The 14,539-nt window shown below is 36.7% G+C and overlaps 1 protein-coding gene across 9 annotated transcripts in view; it reads right to left on the bottom strand.

The window, feature by feature from the left end:
- Window positions 1–14,539, bottom strand: part of TENM2 (teneurin transmembrane protein 2) — a 1,606,114-nt gene that overhangs the window by 79,278 nt on the left and 1,512,297 nt on the right. For all 9 annotated transcript variants that reach the window (XM_072044660.1, XM_072044658.1, XM_072044657.1 and 6 more), the window contains one exon: window positions 5,320–5,514. In XM_072044660.1, coding sequence (XP_071900761.1) covers window positions 5,320–5,514 — 195 coding nt within the window. The remainder of the gene's footprint in view (window positions 1–5,319; window positions 5,515–14,539) is intronic.

Genomic DNA, 14,539 nt, shown 5'->3' on the forward strand with positions numbered 1-14,539 from the left:
TGAGAACTGGAAAGCGTCAAGTAATTACATTAGCAGAATATAAAACAGGGTGTGTCTGAAAAACAAAAGTTTACTGCAGAAATTCTGGAGTGAAGAACTACACAGACTTAAAAATAAAAGTTAAATATACATAGTAAGAGCTCCGCACATAAGCCTTAGTCTGGGGGCATTCTGAAACACACAAGTTCTGCTGAGTTAAACACTGTGTGGAATAATGTATTGGCCCCCTCTCCTCGCTTTAAAAAAAATAAAAACATCAAACGAATTGCACTTTTCAAATAATATTTTTTTTTTACTTGGGAGTATCTTTATCAATACTACTATTATTACTATATACTTGCTAGACCATTGTGAACATAAGATTGTGGTATCTACTTTAAATACCTAGAAGTCAAATTATCCATGGCTTTTAGCTTCTTTTAGACTTTTAAATTATTCAGGCACTTTTGAACATTTTATTCCTAGTCCATTAGTAGCTAAGCAGTGAAACTGAGAGTCCCTGTTATTTCAATCCATGTTCTACCCAGCAGGTAATTCTTTTAAGAAATAAAGAAAAACAGATGTACATACAGATTTCATCTTTATCTGAAAACAACAGCATAAGAAAGTGAAAACAGCTATGATGGAAAATCATCCATAAAACCTCTTCTGCCATTTCAGTCCTGACAAATAAAGGAATGTTATGTGGTGTCTTTCAAGTAAGTTCTATCAGTAACATTATGGTTTTCCAAATTTTTATCTTGTATCATTAATTTGTGTAAGTGCACTATGCTCTACCGTGAACACCAACATTGAGGCTTCACCAACTGCCTTTTGCTGTGGAATTGAGGGTCAAGGTCAAAATTATGTCCTAAATAAAATGAATTCATCTCATGACTGGTATATATCAGCTCACAAGAGAAGAACCAAAAATGATTGGCATTCTCTCTTGCAGCTCTAGGAAGATCTGAGTTTATAATGAAAGTGATTTATCTCTCATCTTTTCCAAATTGATCCTTCTAAATTAAGGCAGAGACATTTTCACTCTGCCTTATATGAACAATACTTGATCTTTCAAATCTCAACTTTTCTATAAACAGTCTTGTCAAATTATTTTATGAAGTTACAGAGCATTTAAAGTAAGTATATAGATTAGATACAACTCAGAGGATTGAAGCAGGCCCATTTAGAGATACAATAACATGAGTTATCAGAATAACTCATATTTGATTTTAATTCAGATTACAGTAGCACAGAAATTACGGTAACAAAAAATCTTCTTATAAGATTTTCACTGTAATAATGACCCTGGCAATTTCTTCTTATTATTTTTTTTAAGATTCAGTGCTCAATTAATTGGACATGGAAATACTATAGTGCAACTTAGTATATACCCATAAACCATGATTATTTTGTGGTTCAGTTCACAAAAAAAAAATCATAAATTCATAAATTGTTCTAAAATCATCTAGAACCTTCTTCCTGTTAGTCACCTCCGTGCTCAACAAAATCAGAAACTCCAAAATTTAGATTATATCATTCATGCTATGTCTGTTATACCCAACACAGACAGTTGTGACAAAATAACCTGATTTAATAAAGAAATAAAGAACAAAAAGAAAGATTTATGTCAATTTACCTTAAGGATGAATGATACTCTCTCCCCTAAACTTGTTTTTTTCTTTTAAGGTTTAATTTTAATGGGAAATTCAAATGGGTAATGTGTGTAACTTTCTGTCGTACGTTGCAGGACAGTTAACTTTAGAAAATACTGAGTAGTCCTAATGTATTCCACATTTCAGAAACACACCACCTTCCTTCTCAAATGGAAGTGCTCATGAAAGCGATGTAGAACAAAACCACCTCCTTCTACCTATATGAACCATTTCCTATTGCTGAATTACTGATGCATGCAGCTGAGATTTATTCACACAGAATAAGCCTATCAATTCCCCTAAGCCCCAAATACCTTTGTTTTATAGAATAACAACTCACACGAACCCTCTTTGTCCATTGTTCTAGACAAATATACTTTTTTCTTTGTTTTGTTTTGTATGATTAAGTAATAGCTTTCAAAGTTTAAACTGAAGAGACCTTGTACTCTGAACTCGACCCTTGCTCTATTTTAACACATACTCTTTGGGTTATCATCTCCAAGCCAGATCCTCAGCTGCTAAAATTAGCATAACTTGATTATCTGTAATAAAACTACACTGGTTTACGCTACAAAGGTTCTGCCCCCAACTCTTTAGAAGGGTTTACAATGGTACTTAATAAAGAATTATAAATGGAGCTTCTTTGGTGTTTAAACAAAGGACAACACACTTTAGCAAGTGAGTCTGTTAGACTTACTCACAGCCCCTTGGCAGCTCAGATCATTAGAGCTCATTTAGTATTGGGCCCTCTGTAGATTTGACAAAAAGGGTACTGAAAGCAATTTATATCCCTAAGGACAAAAAAGGAGGTCAAGGAGTTTTCTGAACAATATGTACCGTAAACCCCCAAAGAGCCATGAATTACACTTATGAAGTTAAATGTCATTGAAAAATGACTCGACCATGAAACTGACAAGAAAAACACTGTTAACTTAACCTAATTTGTCAATTTCACTTGTCTCCCCCCAAACCAGATTGAATGAAATCTGGCAAATATGCCACTTCATTCTGTGTGCAAATTTGTTAATAGAACAACCGTGTTTATGCTGCAAAAATCGTGCATCACAGATATTGATTCTAGTGCCACTTTCATTTCAGGTAAATTGTTTGAACAATATGACCATGACGAATAAAAGAAATAAAAAGCTAACGGGAAGAAGAAAAATGCTGACCCACTTGTTCTAATTCAATATCCTAGTTGGAAAATGGCAAATGAACCAAATTTCAGTATTCTTCTTGGAAGCTCAAATCAAAAGAGGAAATTCCATATCCTAACATAAATATAAATATATTTATTTGCATCATTCTACCATTAATTCATGCATAAAGTTTAAATATGATCAGATGATTACTTGCAACTGGAAAGACAAGACTTCATATCATACCCTTTTCCCCAGAGCTCTTGAATTAATGTGACAAATATGTACAGAAGAAATGGAATTTTACAGTAGAAATATGCTGGTTGCTCCTTATTTATTTGTAAATTAATTTATTGAGTTATTTATTGCCCAATGAGGTATGCAAAAGGTTATATTAACCTTTTCTATCATGTTATCGGCCCCTTCCAAGCTTGCAGTTAATACCTTCTGCCTTTGCAATTCATTTACCTCTTAAACTCTTCATCCTTTCAAGCACTGGTGGCTAAATAATCTATATCCTTTCCCCTCACATATTAATTTAACTCCCCCAAACTTTGTTGACTGAATGTTTTGCGGTGTTTCCAGGTTTGAAAGGTGTTAACATTAATGCCTTTGCAACAGTACATGCACTAGCTTGTTCTATAAACTTATCTGGAGTGAGTGAGGTATTTGCTTCACCTATTTCAAACATTCATATCAGGATAAGCTAAATTAAGCACTACAAGAGCCTATTTCTCTTGTAGGAGTGTTAGGGGATTCAAAGATGTCTACCCCAGATATAGCACAAACGTTGCAGACAATTGAAAGTAACGAGAGAACTCCATGTAAGTCCCTGGAAATTATCATCACAGTGGATGAGGAATTGCTTACAAAGTAGAATTTACAGAATTAAATGAAAAATTGTTCAATTTTGGGCCATTTACCATAGTCTCTCTAATAATTTTAAAAATTATAAAGAAACACAGAACATGATGAAATTCATGTAACTTATTTAGATTGAGCAAACAATTGCAGGTTGTAACAGAAAGAGAGCTTCTGCATTCCTAGGGAATAGAATGGATGTTGTAGGATGTTGCATGCTACAGTCTTTTCCACCTTCAATTTCCATAAGAATGTGAGCTATAGCAGGGCATTTCAAATAATTTTTTAATTTTTCCCATAATCATACACTCAGGGTGACCTGAGAACTGTCATTTGTAGCAACCAAAAGGGACCTTACAGAATTTTCTGAATAGAACTTAAACTGTAATTCATGGAAAAATGGAAAAACTAACGACTTCAGCTGAGTTCTGGATTAGAGCTCTAGTGACTACAGTGTTGTGAAGCATTCCTAGAAAGAGATGACAGGAATGACCTGAACAAATTGTTGCAGTGTTGGCAGTCCCACTATTGAGGATCCTAACTTAGATTTGCTTTCAGCAAAATAAGCTCATTCAGACTAATGCCAATCTTGTCCTGAAGGCAATAATTGCAGCCCACATGCAAAGATTAAATCCTCCTGTGACATAGGTCCCCATGATTTTCTTCCCTCCTGCCCCCATCTTTTTAAAAATTTATTTATTTATTTATTTATTTGTAGGAGAAATAGTTGCTTACTACAGGGTAAGATAAAAATTGATATATATGTGATGTACAGCTCTGCATCCCACTCAGAATACTCCATAGAGACCTTCTAGTCCTGAAACCATACAGCTCCTCTTCTGTCACCTTAATCTTCAAACTGCTCCTCCTTTTGGAGGATTAATAAACTCTGGGAAGTCATCATAAACTACCTTGAAATATCACTGCTCTAAGGATGTGCCAAGGTATGCAGAACTGTCTATCTAGCATTCCTCTGGAGAGTTAAATTCTCTCCTAAAACCATACTTTCATTTTAAAAAGAAAAGGAGTTCAATTTAAGCTGTGCATTCTAACAAAAACCACTGTGCATAAAACCAGTATCAGCTCCAGCTATGACCACATTTTGAATGGGCCATATTGTTAAATTTGCTCATTCTGCATACAAAGAATTGGACGCTTACAACATGAAGAACTTTTCCACATTTAAGACAGTTGTTGCTAGTGTATGCCATCTTCCTTTCTTAAATTCCATGTCTAACAGGACTAATTTGCACAAGGTGAAGTCTGTAACACCCAAGTCTTCCAAATCTGTCTCACCAATTTCTGTCTTAAAAGTGACTTATCTGTTTGCTTTGTGTGGAGCTGCAGTTCTACTATTTTCTCTACTACTACCACTTTTTCCTCTGCATTTTACTTCTAAATTGTTCAATAAATGTAATCCATAAGAAAAGATTTATTTTCACTCTTCAGCAAAGGAATTATTCAGGTTTACTTGTGGTACTCTTAGTACCGCAAAACAATGTATATAAAAATCAGAAGTTTAGTTTAAACTTTCATAGATCAGTAAAATTGTGATGGACTACATTTTTACTTCTCTTTTACAATCATCTGTTAGTGTAGGTCTGCATTTAAAATTTTATTTTATTTTTTCCTAAGCATTTCAAAAGAAACTCACAACATAGAAAGAAAATGTACTACAGTATTACCTTCTTCACAGTTTTCTCCTTTATAGCCAACAGAACAGACACAGTTCCCTTCGATGCAGGAACCGTGACCTCCACACGAGGGATCAATACACTGGCTGATGGGTACATCACATTCTGGACCTTTCCAGCCACTGTAGCATAAGCAGGTTCCTTTAGAGTACTGACCATTGCCACTGCACAGTACCGGGCAGGCAGCTGGGAAATTGAACGGAAGAAAAACAGCATACAGGGTCAGGAAAAAAATCTAAAATTCCTCTAAAGTGCACTAAAAATCCACTTCCAAATACTTAGACATATATATGAGTATCTTAATTTACTGGAAAAAAAAATCAAAGCCAATTTGTAGCAGTTCAGTTCTTCATTTCCCAAAGAAACCATTTCATTACTATATAATAAAGCATGCATGTGTCAGGCATTCTGAGAATACAACTACTGTTCTTTATAACCTATTGGTGATGTCTGGGATAACTGATGAGGCAATGTAAACAGATTTGATTCTGACACTACTCTGCTTTGTTCCATTAGGTAACATCCACTCTTCTCAGATAGCAGAACAGTCCCCACAGCATGTTAGTATATAGCAGAGCGTTTTTTAGCGTAGTGTCCCAAAAATTTATTAGACCCTTTGACTTGTTTTTCCCATATACAGATCATGAACACAGAAATAACGCAAGCTTTCATCAATGCAAATGCATCAATACAAATGCACCTTGCCACCAATATCCCTGCCAAATCTTCTTTACCCATATCCCAGAGAGACTGTTTCTACCTTAGGTGTACTGACAAGAAAGCACCATTAACCCATATCCATCTCTCTTGTATTATTATAAAGACAATTTTTGAGCAAATATACAGAATTCATTTATTCAAATGAAGCCTACAACTAATTAAGGTAGCCAGCAGGTTCTGCATGCTGGGAATCAGAAGTTGTACATATGCAGAACAATGGAAAGAAACAAGTGGCTTACTAAAGCCAGTCACAAATGAATGTTACTCCAAGGCATATCCACACTCCTATATGCCCACATCTCCCATGCAAACATGGCAATTTGTGAATTTACGTGCCTGCCAAAGGCTTAATGTATGGTCACCCACCAGAGAAATGGGAAAAATAACCAAGGAATCACAGAAAATGGAACTAATGAAGTGAATCTTTGATTAGAGGTGCACTTTTACACTCTTCTTTGATGCAGTTTGATAAAGACTAAAAAGTATTTTCCTGTCTTTTCACCCTTCAAAGTAATTAGAAACTAATAGCTACTTCTACAGTACCAAAAATATACTCCAAAGCAACTATTAATCATTAAAAGGTCTTACTGTCCGTCTTGCTTCTATTATCCTTTTAACCTGAATGATCAAGGAGAACCCAAGTAATTGATTTACTACAAAGAAATGTGTAATTGTCCTGTTGCACAACTCCTCCACTGTTCGGTCCTGCAACTCTTATTAATCTTAGCTGTCCCATTGATCTGCTGCAAAAACACATTTCATGATGGATTTTTTCAAGAATTTTCTTTTGTGCAGTGGAAACAAATTGATCAGATAAACATATATACAGACTTGTAACCTTAGATGTTAGCTAAAATTCGGAGTACTGAGAATTATTTCCTTTAAGACCACAAGTTGGTCATATGTCACTTGTATAATCCTTTTTAACTGATTTTTTGTACAACAGAGTTACATGTCGAGGTCTGAGAATTATTTTATTTTATTTTATTTTATTTTATTTTTTGCTACCCCTTCACTGTCTGAGTACAGTCCTTTGGAAGTAGCATTTTCATTACTGGTATTCTCTCTTACCATGAGTCTTTGTAATCTTGCTTAACTTTTTTCTTCACTCCACAAATGAATACAGATATGAATAAAATATAATTTTCAGCAGCAGCTTTCTGATTTTGGACATGATATATGCTCACAAGTCACATTACTTCATTATATGCAAAAGTTTATGCTAAACTTCTAACTTATGCGTTTTGCAGTTGGTTTCAGAATTAAGCTTACTGAACCAGCTGGACTGAATTTCAATGCAGACAAATATCCATTACGTCCAAACTGCATTGTAGGTCAGCCCGCTTTAAATGTTTTTACATGTCGTCATGTAACACCCTTCCATGATACACCACACACAGAACCAGTAGCACCTTGGATGCCATTTCACTAACTGCTCATTCTGTCTGTGTATATTACATCATGGAGTCTATCTCAGCTCTTCAGCATGCACTGCTTTTCACTGCCTAGAAATGCTAACTGCCGCTACTGCAAAGTCATACAGGTGAGCCATAAAGGAAGGGATCCCACTAAGACTGCTTCCACTCCTCAGGTATGAAGACCTGGGGACCCAAACAATTCCATTGACCATAACCCTCCATTTCACCACAATTAAAAAAGTTACTTGTGCAGATGCTGACACCTTTTCCCAAATCAGTGTAAGTAAATAACCACTTCAGTTCTATTCTCTTTACTTGCCATGACATAGAAGATCTGGAGGTGAGTGGTCAGAAGGCAGTTTGTCCTGAAGACCTAGAGTAATCATAATGAGTGCCAAGTTTTGTTGAAACCTTCCACACTCTGACACACTGTAGAGACACTGTTCCTTTTTTTGGACCTTATCTTATGGCAAAAACATTTCTCCCTAGATCTAGGAAGCTCTCAGTTCCTGTATGTGGTGGTGAAGATTGCAGCCCCATTGTTCGAGTCCAACACAGAATGAAGTACTACTGTAAGATGTGTATTCTCTACATGCTTCCAAGCCACTGAACAGACGTAATGGTATTGTTATTAACAGTTGCTCAGGGGGGCTCCTCCAGTTGTACTGGGACATGCCAGCATATGGCTTGTGTTTGCCTCTCAGCCTCCTTCACCATGCTGTGATAAAACTGCATGGAAGGAAAAGGTCCTGGGAGTGCTAAGCTAATCAGAAGACAGTAAACAGTTTCTTCACATAAATCACATTTATTCAAGTAGGTATAAAGACAAAAAGTCAGAGTTGACTTTCAAGCTGGATACAAATGAGGAGCAGCTTTTTTTGGTTTGTTATTTTAGAGGTCAACATGGCACTCATCGCCAAGAAAGATTTTGTCATTGTATAAAGACAAAAAGTCAGAGTTGACTTTCAAGCTGGATACAAATGAGGAGCAGCTTTTTTTGGTTTGTTATTTTAGAGGTCAACATGGCACTCATCGCCAAGAAAGGATTTCTGTTCTGCAAACCTCTCCTCTGGAGTCAAAACTCAAATAAAGGCAATAAATCTATTTGAGCAACACAGTTCCCTGCAAGAGGGACTGAGGAGAAATAATTACATTATTAAAAACAAAAAAACAGAACCATCAAGCAGCCTAGATGGGACCACTCTAGACCTAGCTATACAAGGACATGTCAGTCAACTGCCATAAGACTGTTTCTCTCCTTGCCTTGCACCTAAGACTAAATAATCAATTGGCAACTGTGGTCCAGTCAGAGAAATGTATATTTGTTATTTGGAAGACGTTTATTGGAGAGCCATTTTCAGCTCCCACTTTTGATCTAAATTTGCAGGGTTCAGCTTCTGGGACACCAGAAATTGGATATCTGGTAGAGCAGAACAAAGATTAACAGATGGTGCCAGGTTGTGGGCTAAAGAGCTCCCACAGAAATATTTATTTATTTTTTTAAAGTGTTCCCTTGGGTTGTTCTGGTCCTTTAGGAATTGAAGTGAAGCTGAAAGCCATGTCACTGCTTTTCATTTCTCTCTTTGTGCTTCTATCAGGTCAGAGGTCTTGCTGTGGTCCATAAGACCATTTAGACCCTGTGAAACTTCTCTATTACTTCAAAAATAATCTGTCTGCAGTGATCTGCAGTTGAGGGATGCATTTCCAAGATGTTAGTGACACAAGAACTGACTCTGGACAAATGAAAGAATCTGTCATTTAACCTTAGGGATGAAAATTATTACAGTTAAGATTAAGAAAAGTGACAAGATGTCCTTGGTCAGATTTTGGCACTTTCAAGACTGCCACATCACCAAGATAGCAGGAGAAAGATGTAAATAAGAATGTCAGCATGACTAGATTATAAGAAGCTGCTTTGTCATTGCTGTAATAAATAGCTCGTCATTAATTTTTCTGCTCTGGGTTTATAGGTTGACCTAAGTGAGGAAAAGAGAGAGAGAGAGAATCAAGCTACTCTTCTGTAGAAAACCCAGGCAGGCAGGCTAAAATGAGGCTTGCTAGGCCTTTGCTAGGCCATGTTGCTGCAAGATGAGACTTCAGAACAGTCAAGACTAATTTTACATTCAGTTTGCCTCAGTCAACGTCCAAACACTTCAGGAGTCATCTGGAGTTCATGCTTTCTAGCAGTGCTTATTTCCCCTACATGTAGGAGATGGGCCCTATTCCAGCACAGGCCTGTCTGTTCACAGCCTGCTGAAGGAACGTAGGTTTGCGTAATGGAACAATCTCATCTCTGTGGGCAAATCATTTGCATAAAGAAAACCACATATTACACACCAGCACTTTCTAAAAGTGGGTAGAGGTGTTAGGGAATACTTACAGCAGCATTCAAGTAAGTTACGCACTCAGGTATATCTACTGAGTGAAGTTCAAATAAGCGCAACAGCTATTAAACCTGAATGTGGCTTCAGTGATGTGATTCTGCTCTTTACCAGTACTTGAACAAAAGCAGACTGGGTTCTTTACATGGGTCTCAGCTGATCAGATTACAGATAGCAGATACTACAGATCTTCGAGTCCTGTGGGTTGCACACTTTGAAGAGCACGGATTGGACAGGGACAGTCAGCCAAACATCTCCCTAAAAGTTTTCTCTCTCAGTTTTCTCTGGCAAGTTATTTTGGACTTATTTTGTTAATATTCCCTGATGGATGAGAAAAGATGGTTTGATAACAGCCTGTTACACATGGATTAGGGGGGGAGATGGTGAGTGATAATGCCCAAATGGTCTGGCATCAAAAGGCACCATTTTCTCCGGTGACACTTACTACAAGTATCCCAGCTGCAGTCTGTGTACACACTCCTTTCACCCACCCTTATGTTATTCACACATACATACTCACCAAAGCTGTTCTTCTAGAGCATGACAAGACCAGTAAAGGATATCTGAGGAGTCAAACTCTTGGAGGCAGTTGCAGAACTTGGTTTAGTTACACAGCTGCTTGGTTGAGAGGCCTTCCCCTGATACTTGAAGCTCCAAACAGGTTTGAAGGCAGAGTTCTGGCTTGGTTCCTCTTGCTGGAGAGCAAACATTACCCTAGTGCAGAGAGAGTTCTGTACCACTAGGACCTAGGGTGTCAGTTCTTCTACTGCAGCTTTCTTTCAGTTCCTCCTCATAAAATAGACAAATCAGTATACTTTTCTTGAAATTATTTGAGTTTCTGGGCACACAAACACGCAGACTTGAAAGGTTTTAGAACTTGTATCTGAACTGCTTCTCTGTCCTGGATTAGGTTATAAGCTCTTATAATGCTCATATTTTGCAAGCAGCTCAGATTTACATCCAAAAGTATTTTTTCAAGCAGGGCGTTAAGAAAGTCAGCTTCTTTTGTGCCACCTACAGGCTTATTCAAAGCCGACAAGCTGTCAGGAATCACCCCATATCAAGTCAAAACTTTTCAACATATGTACCACAGAAATTTGTGGTGAGATGCTCATGGCAGGTTGGTGAGGAGAGTCACTGGTATCAATGGACAAATGATTACATCAAGCCTAATGGGGTATTGTTCGAGTAAGGATTAGAATGGTTGTGTCCATAATGCTTGTAAGCCCTGATCTTACATACAAACCAGATTCTTCCTACCATAAGCTCATATACATAAAAGATGAGCTTGACTGTGTATTTACAATGTAAGCAGTAAGGAGAATTGGGACAGAGTGTTGAAGTGCAAGTTTAAGGCTATAGTAACAGAACACTTAGCCACAGTCTAAAATCCCCTTACATCTTAAGCATGAATAACTGTTTCATCAATCAGTTTGAGCAAGGTTATCCGAAAAGATGAAACTCATGGAAGAATATTCCCTGATTCAATACATATTTAGACAAACTCATGAAAGGAAAATCTAAAGAGTCTACTATCCACAAAGAGACAACCATCTGCTGTAGGAAGTCCTACCACCCATTAGCTGTAGAATCAAATGAATTTACTGGAGAAGCATCAAAAACAGGTACAGTTTTTACTCTTGATTATATATTGTATGCCACCATCTGAACTAGAGTCCTAGGTAAAAGGGATCTTGTCCTGAGCCATTGCAACTTTATTTCTGTAATATAAATGCGATACTAACAAACACACTCAGGAAAAAACAAACAAACCAGCCAACCACAAACAGCATTCTGAAGACACTTTGTAGAGTCTTATGTAAGATAAGCTTATACACCCTTGTTGAACTGTACAGAGCTTTGTTAGACCTAAGTGAAATAAGGCTTGTTAGTATATGTAGATGATCCTGTTTAGGAGGAAGAAGTGAGTTTCTGCTAAAGATCATGTGTTTATTATTATACTTTACAAACCTTGTTTTGAATGCTTGTGTTGTGATACTTCAGGAAACTATGAAAAATTCAAAAGACTGTTTCTTCTTTAAGGTTCACTTAAAAGTGAGTGCATTTGCAGATACAAATTACAAAAGAAGGGATATATACATAAGGCCACAGAATGAAGAGCAGTTCATTATTTTTTCAATTATTTCATTATTGTGAACTTCAGTCATGCTGAAATGGTCTTAAGAACAGTGGGAATAAGCAAGGTCTAGAACAACTTTTAGGTTACTCTAGGAATTTCTGCTCTTACAAGTAGAAGCTGGTTGGAAGTCAGTTTGTACAAATTCACCCAGGAGGAGAAGAATGAACACACAACTATTAATGACGTTATATATGCTTTATTAGCTACTTCACAAGCCTGTTTGACTACAGAACACACAAACAAAACTGAGATTATTTAATTGTATTATTACTCTATGCTTGCTGGTCAGAGTTAGGAAGAAATGCACAGCTTTTCATAGCAGTCATGCCCTGCAATCCTTACCTCAGTTGCCCAAACCTGAGCCTTACCATGCTCCCTTGTCTAGCTCTGTCAAACTGCACATTAGCAAGCAAGAACGAGATTCACAGAAGAATTTCCAGAAGGACAAAAAACCCATCAGGTGTGTCAAATCTCTGACATTCAGAAACCATTTGGGGAAAGCAGCACACGCTGACTTAAGCACTAAAGTATGGATGCTTTAATTAATCCGGGGTGAATTTAATTGCTTTAGTTAAGTGGAAATCGGGTTAAAAATGATGCAGAGCATGCTGGGGTGTGTTAAAAACATGACATATGAGTTGGATGAATCGATAAATTAAAAGTGCACAGATGTTTTAATTAAACCCAGGAAAGTTAACGAAGATCGCTAGAGACTTTTAAGCCTATGATTAATTCAATTCATTTCAAATACCTGTAGAGATATGGGGATGCCTCCATTTTGAGAGTTATAGAAGTTCTCAATCGATAAGTACTTAAGCTGTTCTACAAAAAAAAAATGGCAGGATTTTTACAGAAGTGACTGAACAGTATTAATTGTACAATGAATATTTACATTCTTCTGAACAATCAGCAAACTTTTTGCTAAAATTTATCAAAAAGTTCAGTTTTTCTCACTACCTTCAGTGTGTGACCTTATATGTCAAAGATAACATTTGCTGTACCATCCTGTACCATTCCACACAGTATCTATTTCCATTAGATAACTGCTTTGTTTACAATTATTATTAAAAAATCTGTGTAAGAAATATGAATGTATCTTACCACATTATCTAGCAGAATACTGATAATATGAACTTTTATGTTCTGACTAGCAATTTCCACAATCACAGCAAATTTTGGCATTATCAAATTGGGACTAGCCACTTGGTACAGGATATTTTTTCTTTACAAATAGCATGATATTTTTAATAACAATGTAGTCTGTAAGAATGGCAAAAATAAAAATTAAGCAGGCGTCAGATATATTTGATGTAATTCACCGGTGGGCTGAAAGGACTGAAGCTCCATTACTGCTAGCATGAAGATGAGCTTAGTCAACCTACCTACCCATAAACAAAGATCTAATTCTTAGTTCTCTAAAGACACTGGAGTCCTGAGGGGGAAGAGAATAAGAGAACTGTGTGCTCTCACTAGAAAAGTCAAAGAACAAACTACAAATTGGAGAGAGAGAGAGAGAGAGAAAGAAAGATGGAATGTCCTGAATGTAAATGGAATGTCCTGAAAATACTGCCCTGCAATCTAAAAATCTCATTCTTTGGAAACTAGTAACACAGAATCAGAGCTGTGAACATCCTGCTTTAGATATAAGCAATGAGCTTCACAGAACTACAATAATACATAGAGATAAATGCTACTTTCTACCAACAGATGGAAATAAACAGATGCTGAAATAGACTACTGTCATAGACTAGCATGTAGATCTTCATTTGTATGTTTTGATAACTTTGTCAATGGAAAAACTGAGGAGAAGGGAAAACTAAATTATCTCAGATGTTTCAGTAGCTATCACAGCGGAAAGAGTCAGTGAGGAATGAAAAAGATGATGTTTCAAGCTTTCAAAAGGCAGCAGCAAGGACAACCACTGAGTACCAAAATCATCCTTCCAAACATATATGTTGTCATTCCTAACAGAGGAAGCACTAACAGCATGAAGTCATTTATACATACAGAAAGAGACGTGAAATATTTCTTGCAGTATTTTTGATTAGAGTTTACAACATCAACAGTGAAATAATCTGTCCTTTTCATATTTCTGTGGTTTTGTTATGACTAAATAGCAGTTCAGTAAAGGTAGGATTGCACCCAGAGGTTGAGATAATCAGCATGTTTAAAATCCAGACTGCTTTGGTCCCATTTTAGTTACTACTATTTGCATTATTAAATTGACCAGAAAGGATTTAAATCATAACATGATTAATTACATAGCTCTATATTGGCTGCAGATATTTAAGTATTTTGCTACATCTGAGTTAGAAACTTTATTCATTTATTTGAGAAAGCAAATGGGGATGACAGCTAACTGAACTCCATCTCACCCCAACAGGGTCTAAATATAGGAAAAGATCTAAATTACAGGTTCAAGTCTGGATACAATACAGATATGAACATACCCCAAAGTCATGCAAGCTGGAATTGGAAGCTGTGACTCAGGGCCATGTCTGTTCTTCAGGGACAGAGAGTACATAAGCATCTCCTAACAGCTGTATTTCCAT

This window comes from Anas platyrhynchos, chromosome 14 (genome assembly GCF_047663525.1).
Source record: "Anas platyrhynchos isolate ZD024472 breed Pekin duck chromosome 14, IASCAAS_PekinDuck_T2T, whole genome shotgun sequence".
NCBI lineage: Eukaryota > Metazoa > Chordata > Aves > Anseriformes > Anatidae > Anas > Anas platyrhynchos.